The 18,264-nt window shown below is 33.8% G+C and overlaps 1 protein-coding gene across 1 annotated transcript in view; it reads left to right on the top strand.

Moving 5' to 3' along the window:
* Positions 1-18,264, top strand: part of SECISBP2L (SECIS binding protein 2 like) — a 45,861-nt gene that overhangs the window by 11,207 nt on the left and 16,390 nt on the right. The window contains exons 4-12 of the mRNA XM_079128799.1: positions 1,444-1,579; positions 4,092-4,321; positions 4,598-4,622; positions 4,985-5,100; positions 10,230-10,364; positions 11,726-11,806; positions 12,524-12,691; positions 12,837-12,978; positions 17,225-17,394. Of these exons, the coding sequence (XP_078984925.1) occupies positions 1,444-1,579; positions 4,092-4,321; positions 4,598-4,622; positions 4,985-5,100; positions 10,230-10,364; positions 11,726-11,806; positions 12,524-12,691; positions 12,837-12,978; positions 17,225-17,394 (1,203 nt within the window). The remainder of the gene's footprint in view (positions 1-1,443; positions 1,580-4,091; positions 4,322-4,597; positions 4,623-4,984; positions 5,101-10,229; positions 10,365-11,725; positions 11,807-12,523; positions 12,692-12,836; positions 12,979-17,224; positions 17,395-18,264) is intronic.

Genomic DNA, 18,264 nt, shown 5'->3' with positions numbered 1-18,264 from the left:
AATGAAGTCACTAATATAAAATGTAAAAGGTTTGTGGTTTAAAAATTTATTTCTCCTGTGATAATTTTTCCTTAGTCTTATAATTGTCTTCATGTTCCTTCAGAGTGTTTTATGTAAACATAATGCACAGTTATTTCCAGATTATTTCAATTTAGTGATAACAATTACATAGTGACATCAATAATAATAAATGGATTTTATAGTGTTGAATGGCTAATACAGTTCAAGATATTCTAGTCTTTAGAAATCAGGAGACATGGAAAAGAACATTTGTGATTCATTATATTCCTTCAACTTCATTGTTCTATTCTGTGAATTTTTAGTAGAAATAACACTTTGTTATTAAAGAGGTACTTTGCTATTATATGAACAAAGGATATCCTAGGACTGAAGAAACTGAAAGAAACATGTGAAACCACTTTTATTCAGGACCAACCATTTGACTAAGTTAAAAAAAAAAATTAAGACCTTGAAATTACAAGAGAATTAAGGTTCATTTTAGGCAGCTTTTGCACTGAGGTCTTAAATATGGAAACTAAAAAACTAATAATAAGAAAAAAACTTTGTAGTCAGCATTGTAAGCTGATGGGAGACACATCTTGTGACTGTTGTCAGGGAGTTGTTGCTTTCTCTAAATTCCCTTAGCCCAGCTTCTTCAGTGAAGTCTTTACTGCTTCCTGCCATAATTTTTACAAATTAAAAAACAAACAAGCAGCAGAGGTTACTTTGAAAAGCTTTTTGTCTTTGTTCATGGAAATAGTATGGACCAAGGGAAATCCTTTTGGAACCTCAGAATGAAAAGAAATAAGTATTGAAAATAAGATAATAGTATATAATTTCCAGATGTTGAAAGAATATGATTTCTCAGAATGCATTCCCAGTGGTTCAACTTAGAAAGTTAAAGAAGTTAAATTCAGAGTTCTATTGTGTAAATTGCTATTAGACAATAAATACACAAACTTTAAAAAGTGAAAAAAGGGATCATCTTTTTAATGTTTTCTTTTTGAACTCCAAAGCAGAATTTTTTGCTCATCATTGCTATCATGAAACTAAATTTTAGCCTTGGAGTAAGTTACCATGCTTACTTCAAAAGCAAAAATTTACAACCCTTTATATGATATGTTTATACCCTTGTTATTTATTAATTGTTGATTGATGAAATAAAAAAATTCAAGTAGTAGTTACAAATGAATTAAAAATGAAAAAATGAATGAATAAAGTAGTGTTAGTAGTTATTTGAAAGTAGTATATAAATGTGTATAAAGTAAATTATTTGGCCTGTTATGCTTAACAGTAGATAATTTCATGAAAACCTAGTAGAGAACCTTTCCTCATGGGTTTAGAGCCACTAATTTGTTGTATACATTTAGGTGTTTTATAATGAATGTATATTCTATGTTTAATAAATTGAATAGATTCTTTTTTTTTATTAACTTAAATCAGCAACAGCTTTTACAGCAGCACATAAAAAGCAAAAGACCACTGGTGAAAAATGTAGCTACTCAGAAAGAAACAAATGCAGCAGGTCCTGATAATCGATCAAAAATTGTGCTTCTGGTAGATGCTTCACAACAAACTGGTAAGGTGGGGGTTCTGTACATCACTGAGTTTTCTGTTTTCATGCATGGACTTTATAATTGTGGACTATACTCCCTTCAGGGTTCTAGACTTTCATCCTTCCGTTTTGTTCTGCCACTTTGTAAAAGTCTATTGAAGCATAAAACAATCCGTGTTCTTAATGTTCTTTGGAGCTTATGTACATCTTTGAACAGGGCTTACATTTCCCTTGCCCCTTGTCTTGTACTAGTGGAACAGTTCAGAGATGGGATTTTGCAGGTACTGTAGAAATTCGAGGAATTCATTTTGCTGGAAATCAAAATTGTACATGTTTTTATAACTGGATTAAAGCTCTTTTTGAAACATTCTAATGTCTTACAACATCTTCACATCAAGTTTTCTGTGCCATTTAAGCATAGATCTGAACCAAATCTATACGTGATACTTATAATCTATCAAAAAGTAAATATTTTAGTCAGATTTTTAAACTAATTAGTTGAAAATTTCTTAAAGTACTATATAAGCATTAAATAAAACAGCTTTATCTTGACAATAATATCCTTTTTGTTCCCCCCTGATACTGGGGATTCAGCCTGGGGTGCTGTACCCCTGAGCTACATTTACATCTCCAGTCCTTTTTTAATTTTGAGACAGGGTCTTACTAAATTGCTGAGACTGGCCTTAAACTTGTCCTGCTTCAGCCCCTCAAATTACTGGGATTACAGATGTGCTACTGCATTCAGCTAAGAATTAATATCTTGTAATCTTCTATTTTCCAGTTTATATCAAGAAATTCTAGTTTATATCTCTGAACTAAGCTTATTGTCTGCAGAGTAGATATGTATCTCTTTTCACCTGTTGTCACTGACACTGGTTAAAAAAAAAAAGATCCTTGTAAAGGATCCGAGGCCAAGAAAGAATTATATCTCCTCAAGGCACGGTAGCTTTTTTTCCTCTTTCTTTCTTTTTTTTCTTTTTTTTTTTTCTTTTTGGTGGCAATAATGGGAATTGTGCATGGTAGGCAAGTGCTTTACCACTGAGCTACATCCTTATCCTCCAGTTACTTTTTAATCTCTCTATTGTCTCTGTTTAATAAAATTGAAATGAACAAGATGGCTTACTTTTCTTTTTTACGTTTGGGCTATACTTTTTTTTTTAATTGGCTATCTATTCATAATGTCCTTTTAAAATTGCTTAGATCCTTTACCAGAGAAAGGATCTGGGGATTGGTTAAAAGTATTGGTCTTGGGATTGTTGATAGTATAATTGTAGGGTTTGTAGGCCATAAAGTTGTGAGATTGATTAACAGACTCCAACAAATGCTTGGAGTTGCCAAGGAAAAGAATCATTGGGTAATATATCCTAAAGTTTTCTGTTTTAGTTGTTCCTAGTCATAGTGATCCATTTCTACATCCTTTCAACTCTGGGAAGCCTTTTAAAAAACAATTATTCTGCTTCTTTAGTTTGCTCATTAGGTCACCATAAAGGCAACCTTTTGAAGCTTAACAATTAGAAAATGAGAAGATAAAGGCATCTATCAAACATTTTTATTCTTTGGTTTGTTTTTAATTTCTGAAAGTTAATTGGTATTAATAAGAGTTGAATATGATAATTTGATAGGAAAATGTCTTTATAGTTGTAACAAATATTTACTTTTGAACACAAGCTTGTATTATCTAGGAAAAGTTTAATATGGGTAAATATATACAAAAGTTAAATGCATCTCAGTATACCACTAACATAAAATTTAAGAAAAGATATCATTTATAATAGCAAGAAAAATATAGAGTTTCTGGGAATAAATCTTAAGAGATGCATGAGACGTATGCAGAAACTATAAAGCTTTATTGTAAACTCTTTAAAAAAACCGTAAATAATCCTATTCATGAAGAATGATATTGCAAATGTCATTTTTCTCATAATTAGTCTGTAGATTCAGTACAGTTCCAGTAAATATTCTCACAGGAAATTTTGGGGAATTGACAAACTAATTTGAAAATAAAGGAGCAGTGGTCTGAGAATAGGCAAGATTTGCCTGGAAAACAACTTTTCCTCTAGATATTAAGACTTAAAATGTCATCTTAATTTCTATAGGTTTATGTTATCAGTGTAGTGTACAAGAACCTTCAAAAAAGAGGCTAGAAAGGAACCCCACATGTGGAAATACATATGTGGAAAACAATAGAGATAATTTTGCAGATCCCTAATTTATAGTCCACTCAAATCTATTCCAGGTAGATTAAGAACTTAAGTGAGAAAATTAATGGTAGAAGAAAATATAGGCAGATCTTTAGACTGTAGGGAGGGAACTATTACTAAAATTAAGAATTTTTAATTTTTTTAAAGTGAGTAAAAGAGCCAGGTGCAATGGTGACACATGCCCATAGTCCTGGCTTCTCAGGAGGCTTAGGCAAGAGGATCGCAAATTCAAAGCCAACCTGTTTCTCATTTTTATTTTCTTAAAACATACTGATGATTTAACGAGAATTTATTCAGTCATCACAAAGAGTTGTCCCACTTTCCTTGCTTTGTAGATTTTCCTTCAGATATCGCTAACAAGTCTCTCTCAGAGAGCACTGCCACAGTGCTTTGGAAGTCCAAAGGCAGGAGGAGAAGAACTTCCCACCCCACGGCTGAATCCTCTAGTGAACAGGGGGCTAGCGAAGCCGACATTGACAGTGATAGTGGTTACTGCAGTCCCAAACACAACAACAACCAGCCTGCTGCAGGGGCTTTGAGAAATCCTGATTCTGGGACCATAAATGTATGTAACATTGCCTTGATTTATCTATCATCAACATCATTATTATTCTTGTGTCCTTTGGTAAAGTTTAAGTATCTATTACCATTACTAATTTCTATAATAGTGAGATGTTTAAAGTGTATTTGTGTATTTTATTAATAATAAAAGAATTTATGGAGTAGTATTCTAAGATTGTAATAAGTATGCTTCTAACTAGAGTAAATTGTGAAAGGTATTGCAAAGTATAATGCTCACTTTTAAGGAGAAAATAATTGCTTTTTTTGTTTCTTTTTTTAGCATGTGGAATCATCTGTATGTGCAGGTACTCATTTCTGTGTATTATTTTTACTGTATTTTCTTCTTTGTCCATGTCAGAGTTTTCCTTTCAAACATGAAGCTTGCTGATGTCAGCAATACAAAGCAAATACAAATACAAAGCAACAACAGCAACAAAACTATAAATCTTTCAGAGATTCAGGTTAATTTGAAAGTATAGTTTGGCCAAAAGAATTGGGAAAATGCCAACTGTAGATATTTTGCAAGATACAATTTGTGTTATTGGAATACCATTAAAATTTTCAGTGTTAGATTTATATTGCCTTAATTTCAGTATGTGAAGTTAGGGGGCAATTTAGATTTTGACTTCTTTTATAAGCAAATCATATTGTTACATATTTGTTGCAGGTGGTGTAAATTGGTCCAGTGTAACTTGCCAGGCAACTCAGAAAAAACCCTGGTTGGAAAAAAATCAGGCGTTTTCCAGAGGTGGAAGGCAAACGGAGCAAAGAAATAATTCACAGGTAATTTGAATTAGTTTGGAGAAATTTGATTGTGAGATGAATTTTTTTCCCATTTGTTTTAATAATGGTATAGTGATTATGGAGGACAGTATCCTTAATTTTTGAAGATGCATAATAAGTTATTTAGAAATGAACTAGTGGTATCTAGTGGCTTAGCCAATAAGACTTACTTAAATAATGAAACAAAATGGTAAAATGTTGAATGAATGTAGTGCATATATGGGTATATTTTGTACCATTTTCTACTTTTCTGTATAGTTGAATATTTCATAATTTAAAAAAGAATGCCCTCCAGTACTGATTCATCTGCCATGATTTTCCTATCCATGTTAACATGTTAAAAACATTTTTGACTTAAATATTCTTTGAATATAAGGACTGAAACTTTGTTCATGTTTATGTTTATTTGACCATTAACACGCTTCTGTGTATGGCATTGCCATAGTTCTTGCTGCATTGTGCCATAAGGGAGAAGCTGCAGACTGGGTTGCTTCCAGAAGGTCTTGAGGAGCAAGATTAAGCTTCAGTATAGCAGAATATGCTATAAATGAACTTCCAGTAACTTACATTGGTTGGTTACGAAATTAGGAAGTTGTTTATTGGTTGCTATTTTCCATTTTGTTTTTAGATAATTTTCCTGGATCCCCTAAGTTAAGGATTTAAACCATCATATAAGTAGATCTGCAGATGGGATCAAAGTAAGGAGCAACTTTCTAGTGGATTAAGTATGCCACCCACTTGCCTATTCTTTGCCTCCCTGAAATGGAGTACTTTAGAAATGCCTTAACATTAATTAGTCTGTCAGGAAAACAGGCAGAATAATGTCCTCCTTCTCTGTGGTTATTGCAAAAATGACTTGTTCATTACTGGCTTGTGTGGCTATCTAGCTGTATTTGATTAAAAACTGAAGAACTACAGTGGTAGGGTGCTTGCGCAAGCCCCTGGTTTCAATCCCCAGTACTGCACAAAACAAAACAAAACAAAACAAAAACCAAAAAAGCTAAAACATTTGTTTATATGGATTAGATAAGATCTACAAAATGTTTGTTTATGTGAGGAAATTTTTTGTTGAAACTGCAGACTGCTAATCTTGCCAAGTTTGTAGCACTGTTATTTTTGATATCAGTAGCCCACTGGAGTAGAAATAATCCTGAGATGAAAAACATGAACCTTTGTGGGGACAAACAACATCCAAACCAATCAGCATGCCAATTAGGTAGAGATTTTATCTTAGTATAGTTGAGCATCTTTCCATGTGCTGGAAGGCCATTTGAATTTCTCTTTCTGTGAACTTACTTGATCGTGTCTTTGAATATTTTTTGAATGTCATCTATTTCTTTTCCCCTTTTTTGGCACATTTAAAAATTCATTTGAACAAATTTCTTTCAAATTCTTAAAGTTTCTAGGAGCCTTTTATCTGTAATATGAGTTAGAAATATTTTATTAGATTTTCATCTTTATTTTTTACTTTACTCTGATCACTGCCATGCACAATTTATATTTTAAATAGCACTAAAAGGTTAGTTTTAAAATTGACTTTTTAGTCTTTTTTTAAAATGGCTTCTGAATATTTATTTATTTTTGATGTACTGGGGCTCAAACCTAGGGATACTCTACCTTTGAACTACATCCTCAACCCTTTGTATTTCAAGACAAAGTCTCACAGAGGTACTGAGGCTGAGCTCAAACTTACCATTCTCCTGCCGTAGCCTCCCAAGTGTCTGGGATTGCAAGTGTGTACCACCATGCCTGACTGGCTCCTGGTTTTAAATCAGCTGAAAAGTCTTGTTCTAACATCAGGTTTATAAAGAAATATGCCTGTGTTTTTCTCTAAGTTGTTGGGTGTCTCATTTTCTTACCTTTAAAGCTAGCTAGCATGTTGACACACACTTGTAAATTTCAGCTCCTGGAAGGCTAAGGAGTCAAATTGGAGTCAGTTTGGGCAACTTAGCAAGACCCTGTCTCAAAAATAAAAATTTTAAAAAGGGAATGAGGCTGGGAATGTAGTTCAGTGGTAGAGTACTTAACCTCGTGTGTGCAAGGCTCTGGGTGCCATCTGCAATACTGGGGAGGAAAAAAAGAAAAGAAAGCTTTATTCCATTTGGAGTCTTTCCATGTATATGGTGTGAAATATGGATCCTATTTTGTATTCCTGGTAGCACCCAAATCTGCCAACATCATTTATTGAAAGATTCGTCTTTTTCTCTTTTTCAGAGATATGAGACCACCACCTGTCACTAACTAAATTCCCACATGTATTGGAATCTACTCTGGTGTTTTCTGTTCCATCAGTTTTTTAATTAATCTATAAATTTAGGGAGAATGAACTACCTTAGGGAGGTAGCTTCTTTCTATACAAAAACAGTATGTCTTCCTATTTTTTGAGTTGTCTTTTTGTGTTCTTCAAGAGTGTCAAAATTTTTCTAAAATAAGTTGGTATATATTCTTCAAACATCATTTCCTGTATTTTTTTAATTACTTACTTATTTATTTATTTTTTACAGACTGCATTTTGATTCATTGTATACAAATGGGGTACATCATTTCATTTCTATGGTTGTGTACGATGTAGATTCATACCATTTGTGTAATCATACATGTACATAGGGTAATGATGTCTGTCTCATTCCACCACTTTTCATACCCTACACAGATCCTTCTACATAATCTAAAGTTCCTCCATTCTTCTCAGTATTTTTGTTGTTGTTGTTATTTGTGTTAATATGAAAATAATCTTTTTTTTTTCAGTGCTGGGGATTTGAACCCAGGGCCTTGTGCTTGCGCGAGGGAAAATAATCTTAGAAGTTGTAATAGGTATTTGAAGCCATAGCTTCTGCTTTGCTTTGTTCAGTATGCCCACTTTCTATCAACAGAACTCTTTCTTAGAACTGACAAAGTATTTAAACATCATGAGGTTATTGGAATACTTGCACATTTATTCAGGAGGTTATTGGATACTCGCATATCAGGTTCTCATGAACTTTGTTAGTACCATTAGTTTGGGGGTTTTAATTTAAAATCTGGCACTTTTGTCTCTAAGAATCAAGTTGTATTTGTTTTTAAAGAAAATTGTTATGTCCATTTATGCATATGTACTAACTCCAATTTATAGTAATAAAAATAGGAATAGCCAGGTTGTTGTAGGTCTTTGCATGTATGAGTTTGATTTCAGAATCAAAGGCTTATGTACTAACACCTACTCTCTAGGTCTGCTTCAAATTCTATTTGTTGTTAGAATTTTGGGGTAACTCTTAATGAAGGTGATATTTTTGCATCTTTTCAATTCTTCAAGTTAAGAGGGTCATTTATTATCAGGTATAATGGGTATTTAAGAGAAAGGACTTAAAATATCTTTTAAGATTCTTAGAACAGTTAATATAATTTATTTTGTGGTATTGGGAATTGAAACCAGGGACACTTTACCACTGAGCTATACTCCCAGTTCTTTTTTATGTTTTTATTTTGAGACAGGCTCTGAGTTGCAAGGCTGGTCTCCAACTTATGATCTTCCTTCCTCAGCCTCCCCAGTTTGCTGGGATTAGTCGTGTGCCACCACACCTGGCTTAATTTTTTTTTTCTTGACCTTATGACAGTTACACACTTCAAAAAATTTCTTAGTAAGATATTTCATTGCACTTGGGCAGCTATCAAAATGTACTGTAGACAAAGCGACTTATAAAGAGAAATTTATTTCTCATGATTCTCGAGGCTAGGAAATCCAGGATCAAGGCACTGGTAGAGTCAGTATCTGGTGAGGGCCTACTTCCTGGTTCATCAGTGGCTGTGTTCTATGTCCTCACATGGTGGAAGGGGTGAGGGAGCTCTCTGGAGTCAATTTATTTTTTTGTTTATTTTTCCAGTACTGGAAGTTGAACCCGTGGTCTTTTGCGTGCCAAGCAAGTTCTTTTACCACAGAGTTACACCCCCACCCCCTGGAACCCCATTAGGTCACTTTTATAAGGTCACTAGTTCGTTTCATAATGGCTCTGCTCTCATGACCTGATCACCTACCAAATCTCCACCTCCAAATGACATCACATTGGGGGTTAAGATTCAACACATGAATTTGGAGGATACAATAATAGTTTATGTGATTCAATGAAAATATTATTTTTGCACATCTGTTTTCTTAGAAACAAAAATTTTATTAACTACTTTTCCTTAGGAAATAAAAAATAAATAAATGGTAGGTATCAGAAGACTTACTTAAATAAGAAAGTAGAGTCTGGGATTATAGCTCATTTGTGGCTCAGTATTAGAGCACTTGCCTAGCACGTATGAGGCACTGGGTTTGATCCTCAGCACCACATAAAAATAAATAAAGTTATTTTAAAAAGTCATCTTAAAAAAAAAAAAAGAAAGTAACGTGCAATTTCTTGAAGTGGTAATAACATCTTGCAAAACTGTAGTACAATATTATAACCTGGATATTAACATTGAAACAGTCAAGTTATAGAAGCAATCCAATACAGAATCTCACTTTCTGTTATTTTGTTTCAAGAATGTTTTATAGCTGGGCATGGTGGTGCATGTCTATAATCCTAGTAGCTTGGGAGGCTGAGGCAGGGGAATCACAAGTTCAAGGCCAGCCTCAGCAACTTAGTGAGGCCCTGTCTCAAGATAAAAAATAAGAAACTTTGGGGGATATAGTTCAATGGTTAAACACCTCTGGGTTAAAAGAATATTTTATGATTGTACTTGTGTAATCCTTTTGGGATTGGCTTTTTTCACTCATCTGGTTCTCTGGGGATCCATCCAGGTTGTTGGGCTTATTAGTAGTTCATACTTTTACGGCTGACTACTGACTAACCATACTTTAGTGTGGATGTAGCAGTTAGTTTAACTGTTCACTCATTGAAGAACATCTGGCTTATTTCCAGTTTTTGGCTTTTGTAAATAAAGCTGATATAAATATTCATATACAGGAAAAAGAAAGGTAAGGTGTGTTGTCACATTTTTTATTTTCCTTATAATTACCTTATTTGTCAGAAATTTTTTAACTTTTTAAAATAAATTATGCATTTCAAACATTGCATTGTACATTTTTGTGTAGTTTTCTGTAAGTATGTTATATTTACATAAAATATATACTTAAAAATAATATTTTCTTTTCCCCTTCGGCATTTAAGGTTGGATTCAGATGCCGAGGCCATAGTACTTCCTCAGAAAGAAGACAGAATTTGCAAAAGAGACAAGATAATAAGCATTTAAACCCTAGTCAGACCCATAGAAGTGACCCGAATTCTGAGTCTTTATATTTTGAGGTATACTTTCCAAAATCTATATATATACTGTTATAGAAGATTTCTCATTAAGAAATCAATTTGTCATACTGTAAACATTTTTTAACATGTGACTCTACTATTAAACTGTAAATTATCCAGAAATATTGACTCATTTTTGTCTTAGTTATATATATTTAGTCTAACATTAACTTCACTGATGTTTGTTTTTATAAATTTTTGCCTGTGTGTTCATTTTGAGATAGTATATCAAAGTAGAATTCAATTTCATGTGGACTTCGTCCAGTATGAAACTTTTTCTTATTAACTTTGTTGTTGTTCAGTCCATTTGTAAGGTTTTTCATATTTGAATAGTTCAATCTAGTTAATTTGTGCTGCTATTCAGGTGTGTCTTGGAGAAAGAAGAAAAATGTACTCTCTAGTACTACTAGTATATGGTAACCTTCCTGTGGAGAGCATCCACTCACCTAGTTGTGGAAATATACATACCTAATGCTTGGTTGGGTGTGGTTGGACTTGAAAGTAGCCACAAGTCACATTGGGTTTTGGGCAGGATAGGACTAACATTTGAAATGGATTTTAAGGGATTAGTAGAATTTGCTTATGTCAAACATCCCTGATGATTTGTATAACTTATTTTGGTTGGATCATAGATTCTGTAAAATAGGCTAATAGATGGAGATTAAACTGGAATTCTTGAGGGTCAGAGGATACAGATGAAAAATATGTTAGATAAGTTAGTAATTTCCCCAAAGTACTTGAGAGTACATCTCAATTATTCTATGAAAAATAGTTTTAATACCTACAAATGTGGCAGCTTTTAAATAAGCACTTAACTGTATGATTGGTTGCATCCTTATGTTTAGTTAAAGATATTAGATACATATTTTCAATGTAAAAATATATGTTAGATATATATTTTTCAATGTAAAAGATGATATTGGTGAAGAAATAATTTGAATAGAAAAGATTTAAAAATTTTTAATCTTATACTTGTATATGTGGGATAGGGAATATATTAATAAAATTCATATTAAACTGCTTCAGATCTTTTCCAAATGATCTGAATGTGATAAAATCCAATTTAATTTTTTTCAATTACCTACCTGTTTGGGATATAATTAGTAATCAAAATGGAAAATAGGTGCAGAAATCCAAAGGATGAACTTAATGTGGCTATGCTCCCATGCTTTAATAATTAAATTGGGTGGGATTTAGCATGTAAGAAATGTGATTTCCTTTTTAAGACTAATTTTAATTAGTTCAGCAGTAGAATACGGAAAACTATTTCCTCATTTGTCATTACTCTTAGACATTATAAAAAAAACTTTCTTAGGAGTTTGCCCTGAATCATTTTTACTAAAAATGTGAAATTATTTTAGGATGAAGGTGGATTTCAAGAACTACATGAAAATGGAAATGCTAAGGATGAGAATATTCAACAGAAACTTTCTTCAAAAGTAGTAAGTGATTCTTTTTAAAAAGATAAGCAAAATAGAGCATCTTTTAAACTATGGCTATGTGAAAAGAAATGTTAAAGATCAATATAAGGAGACATGGGGCAAGGTACTGTACAGGATACAGTATGTTTGGTATTTAACTTTTTGTATTTTGTTTTTGTTTTTGGTACTAGGGGTTAAACCCAAGGGTGCTTTACCCCTGAGCAATATCCTTAGTCCTTTTTAAAATTTTTATTTGTTTAATTTATCTAAAAATTATATTTAGCCTTTGCTAAGTTGCTAAGTCTGGTCTTGAATTTGAGATATTTCTGCCTCAGCCTTCTGCATCATTGGGATTACACATGTGGGCCCCCACACCCAGCCTGAATGTTTCTTTTTAACATAGCCAAAACACTTTCTTTGAAATCCATAGTTTCATTACAAGACCAGAAAATACATTTAATTACATAAATGAAACATGTAACATTCTGTACAGAAATTTTCCCAATTAGTGAAAAATTTTACTTTGGAGATATTTTGTTTTATTTCAGAGATCAAAGGTCAAAACGTGTCCACCCATTTGCAGTAAGCTGTTGTCCTTTTTTTCCAGGCTGAAATGATCCACTTTCTTCTTTACGACATCAAATCCTTGGTTACAGAACATGCCTTATTCTGGATTTCTTTCTTTATGATTAGACTTTTATGAGATCGCTAACAAATGTTTTTCTCTGGTTATCATAGTTGGATGATTTACCTGAAAACTCACCAATCAATATAGTTCAGACTCCAATTCCCATTACCACTTCAGTTCCTAAACGTGCAAAAAGTCAGAAGAAGAAAGCTTTAGCAGCAGCTCTTGCCACAGCTCAAGAATATTCAGAAATAAGTATGGAGCAAAAAAAATTACAGGTATATAGTCATTTGTATGAGCAATTATGATAATTTATTTGCTGGGTTTGATGGGATGGATAGGAGTGATAAGCATATAATCATGGTAACTTGTTATACTTTCATACTACATCAAAAAATAAATATTTTCATATTCACCTTGCAGGAAGCTTTATCAAAAGCAGCTGGAAAAAAGAATAAAACACCTGTGCAGCTAGATTTAGGGGACATGTTAGCTGCTCTGGAAAAACAACAAGCAGCAATGAAAGCGCGGCAGATTACTAATACCCGACCTCTGTCATATACGGGTAATGATATCATTAGTCTGGGTAATTTGTATTTGGCTTTGGCAGTATATTTTGGATATTGTTAATATAAATTTATATTTGTATAGATGTATCTGTACATGTATGTGTGATCTAACTTAAATTGTGTATATATGTATATATATGGATACATATACATTACATATATATGCATTTTAGATATATACGCAATTTAAGTTAGCTCAAACCACAAGCCTTGAAATTGTCCATGTCTCTTCACTTTCCATGTCAAGCCAAGTTCTTCAGCACATCCTGTCTATCTTACCTTCAAAATATATCCATAGCCGGGTATGGTGGCACACACCTGTAATCCCAGTGGCTCAGGAGGCCGAGGCAAGATCATGCATTCAAAGCCAGCCTCAGCAAAAGTGAGGCACTAAGCAACTCAGTGAGACCCTGTCTCTAAATAAAAATGTAATATAGGGCAGGGGATGTGGCTTAGTGGTTGAGTGCCCTTGAGTTCAATCCCTGGTACCCACCCCCACAAAAAATATACGTATATATCCATAATGTACTCACCAGGTCCTTTCCTGTCACCCTAAGACTGCCCATCATTATATTGTACTACACTAGCTCCTGACTGCTATCTACCCTTCCCTCCCCCAGTTTCTCTCTCTCTCTCTCTCTCTCTTTTCAGTACTGGGGATTGAACGCAGTGGTGCTCTTCCACTGAGCTGTATTCCAAGACATTTTTATTTTTATTTTGAGACAAGTCTTGCTAAGTTGCTCAGGCTGCCCTCGAACTTACTATGCTCTTACCTCAGCATCCTGAGTCACTAGGATCACAGTTGCACACCACCATGCCTGGGCCCCCCAATTTATTTTAAAAGAAGTGATCTGTTTAAGATATAAGCTAGATTATATTGTTCCATGACTCAGAACCCTCCAGTACCCCTTCATCTCACTTGAAATAAAGCTTCATTCTGCCCCTCTTACCTCTTCACCTTTATTACCATTCTCTCCTGACACACTCGATCTTAGCTACATTCACTGCCTCAGCTATACACAACATCCTCCTAGCTCAGTATCTTTGGACTTGCTGTTCCCTTTTCCTAGAATGCTGTTTTCCTGGATATCAGTATTGTTTGTTTCCTCAGGTCCTTCAGATCTCTGCTAAAATGTCAATTGTGCATTTTGAACCAACCAAATTTCTTTCTTCTTCAGTGGTTAAAATAAAAATCACAAGTAATTTGGTTCTCCCATTCTATTACCCAGTTTAAGTAGCAAACAAGTTTTGATCAAATTTTGTGTGCGTATGAGAAAATGGTCTGACTTCCTACTGAAATAGTAATTTCTGTTTTAACAAACCTTGTCAGTTTTAGAACTCTCAGAAGTTCTAATGTGCTCCCTCATTTCTTTTTTATAGTCTTTGTTTTAGCGGGTGTGGAATAGGACAAAGGGAAGGGAAAGACATTAATAAAAAGTACTAGTGCCAAATGATGGAATGAATTCTATTGGTTCTGTTCCAGTGTTGCTTATTAGAAAACAAAAAGATAAGTAACAGTGTATAACTGTCATCTGTATGAAGAATGTTTAAACCTATAGCTAGTTACCCATCCAGTATACAACTGTGCTTTGAGTCACTATTAGTAAAAGTAATATTGGATGTATACGAAGCTTTAGAGTCACATGTTATTGAGATGGAGAGAGTGGCAGTAACAACTTCCTGTAGTCTTTTCCAGAGCACAGCAGTGTTGGGGAAGAGGTATGAACTTGTAGCTAAAAGCAGGGTCTCTGAAGTCAAGCTGTGTTTGAATATTGCTCTTCTATGTATTTATTTGTGAAGTTACTATGCTTCAATTTCTTTACATTAAAATGAGGGTAATGATAGTACTTACTTCAAGATTGGGGGAATAAAGAGATAATGCATGTAAAGTGCTTAGAGACTTTGGGTTATAATCACTAAATAAATGTTAACTAGTATTATTATGAAGAAGAAATTATTAACCTGTGACATTTCAAATGAGTTATCATTACAACTTTGATTCATTTAGCAAATGTTAATCAAAAGTAAATAACTGCAAAATATGCTGTCAGGATCTATTGGAATTGCAGAAATGATTGAGATATACTTTTGTTCAAGAAGTTTAGTCTGGTGAGATTAGAAAGACATACATAATGAAGGTTTTGTGAACCTGTGGAAGAGAGAGTGAGTGATGTATGTCAACATGAGGCTACGGTAACAGTGTTATAAATTATTTCATATAAGATAACATTTGAACAGAGCTTAAAGAGGGAATAGGATTCTCTGATTTTACACTTTATTTATTTAGTTATTTATTTTTTTGATCGTGGGGATTGAGCCCAAGGGCACTGTACCATTGAGCCATACCCCCAGCCTTTTTTTACTTTTTATATTGAGACAGCGTCTCACTAAATTGCCCAGGCTGACCTCCAACTTTTTATTGTCCTGCCTTGGCCCTGGAGTTGCTGGAATTATAGGCGTGTACTATCACACCCAGCCAGGAGTAGACGTCTTGATAGATAAAAATGAGATTAACTTCTAACCAGTCACAGGGTTTAAATTGGAAAGTGTTGATTACAAAGAATGCTGCTGGAAAGTTCAAGAAAAGAATGAGACTATGGTAGTGATGAAAAAAAAAAAAAAGAATTGTAAGGAATTGATAGACTTTTTAATGGTAGGATGTAGAAATGGGTCAAAGATGACTACTCTGGCACAGACTGTGTGGTGAAAAGAACTATGATGGTACTACACAAAGATCGTGGAAGATTTTTCTTGGGAAGAACAGGCAGGGGCCTTGATTTCAAATGCAAGCAATGAAGTTCCTGTGGTTCCTATTTGACATGTAGTTATGAATGTATAGTTTAGGTTAGAAGTTATTGAGTTTCAAATAGAATTGTTGAAGCTATGGAAGTAAGATTGTTAGAGGAAGGGAAAATTGGAAAAAAGATGCTCTGGGATAGAACTTTTGGAATGTGCAAATTTCTAGTACAAAAGAAAGAAGAACCAGAAAAATACAATTAAAAAGAGTTTAAAAAATCGAAATCACAGAAGGCACAGAAAGATTTTCGAGGAAAAGGATAGAGTGTCAAATGCCAAGGAAAATTAGAAGAGAGTAAAAGCAGAATTTTATTTGGCAATTGCAAGGTTATATGTGATCTTTACAATAACAGTTTCAAGAGAGTGGGTAGGACAGAGACCAGATTGTAATGATTTGGGAAGTGAAGATGGGAGAAAGACTATTCAGAAATTTAACAGAAAAGGAAAAAGTAACTGTGGCACCTTAGCTTGAAGGGAAGCCAGTCAAAGGAAGGACTCTGTCACCTTCAGCCCCCTTTCTTTTGCTTATTGTGAGGGGTCAGGGAAAAGAATCAAGAATTAGGGAGGAAATTGAAAAATGTAAGGGGAAAGCAATAGAGCAAGATCCTAGAGGAACTGAGATGGGAGTATGAGCAGAGGTAAGGATAGGAGTAAGGATATCTGCCACTTCCTTTCTTGTTGTTAATAACTTATATTAGATTTCATCTTTTCACAGAAGTAGTAGAAAAGCTCTGCCGGAATAAAATGATGAGGTTATCATTCTTTAGGAATATTAAAGATATTATAAAGATCCCAATGGAGATAACCATTGGAAAATGAGAGTATTGTCCAGTCATAAAAAAGCTATGATAGTTTTACACAAAGATCATGGAAGATTTTTCTTGGGAAGAACAGGCAGGGACCTTGATTTCAAATGCAAGCAGTGAAGTTCCTGTGTTTCCTATTTGACATGTGGTTATGAATGTATAGTTTAGTGCTGTATGGTACCTAGAGTGTAGCTGATGGGGGGAAATCAGCATTTTTACTGACATTAAAATAAGGAAAGGAGTGATAGGTTTCATAAGTTTCTTATGTAAGTATGAATAGGTGATTAGGAACAAGAAAAGGTACAGTTTTGAAAATTCAGGTGAAATGTTTCTGACTGAAGACTGCTGTAAGGAACTGCCATGCTTAAAGTTGCTGCAGTAAAGTAGAACTAATTTATCCCTTCTTTGGACCTCTAAATTGGCTAGTGGCTTTGGCTTTGTAATTTTTATCTTATGAAGGCTAAAAATTTGGAGATTTATCGTAGGGACACTGTATCTGAGGGACACCACTCCTACTGTTAGGATGTCTGATTTTTCTAGAGGAAAAGGATGTTCTTGTTTTTGTAGATTTATCATTGGAAATTTTGAAAGTATGTGAAATTGACCATAATAGTAAAACTAATTTCTTTTTTGTTTTTAGTGGTTACTGCAACTTCTTTTCACACTAAAGACTCTACTAACAGAAAACCTTTAACAAAAAGCCAACCCTGCTTGACATCTTTTAACTCTTTGGATGTTACTTCCTCTAAAGCAAAAAAAGGAAAAGAGAAGGAAATTGCAAAACTAAAACGACCTACAGCACTTAAAAAGGTAAAACAAAATCTGGGGATGTTTATTTTATAGGATGAATAAGGGTTTTAATCTGTTTTGCAAAACTAATTGTGTTTTAACCAAAATATTATTGGGAAGTATTCATAGACACGCATTTTTATGATAACTGGTTAATTTGAAGCCTGGGATATCATGATTGTCTGTGAGGAACAAGGCCTTAGAGAATGATTCTTTCTTCCCATAAGGAAGGTTTAAAAAAAACAGAAAATAGTTAAACATTTAATATCCAAAAGCATTAGACCCTAAGAATCAAAATCTTTGTGGATTTTTTTTTTAATTGTTTTATATTGTGTGTGTGTGTGTGCGCGCACACCTGCGCATGCGTGTGGCAGTGCTGGGGATTGAATTCAGTTCTTTATGCATGCTAGGCAAGCTCTCTACCACTGAGCTATGCCCCTAACCCCAACACTGAACCTTAATACTAACTTTATCTTAGTACTAACTTAAGTGCTTGCTCTGTACATAGTTTTAGGTAATTGTTTTTTTAACCTTCATTTTTCTCATCTATAAATTGAAAGTAATGTTTGCTTTGGTTAGCTCACAGTTCATATCAGAAGAATTAGAATGACATAATCCATGTACAAATAATTAAAAATGGTGAAATGTAAATCAGTTATATGGTTTCCAGACTTTTAAACTTAAGTCACTTTTTTGTAAACTCCTGTTTATCACCAGGATTTAAAGAATGAAGCAGATATAGTTTGATAAATATTCTCAAGCACAATCGCTCTCCTTTATTTTTATGTACAGTGTTTCTTTCAATCTACAGTGCCTAAAATTCTATTTACCTTTTTCCAGTTAGTTTATATTTTAGCCACGTAAACACATAACCTATTAAAATTCTCATGT

The sequence above is a fragment of the Sciurus vulgaris genome (assembly GCF_902686455.1).
Source record: "Sciurus vulgaris genome assembly, chromosome: 2".
Taxonomy (NCBI): Eukaryota; Metazoa; Chordata; class Mammalia; order Rodentia; family Sciuridae; genus Sciurus; species Sciurus vulgaris.
This window is presented reverse-complemented; position numbering and strand designations above follow the sequence as displayed.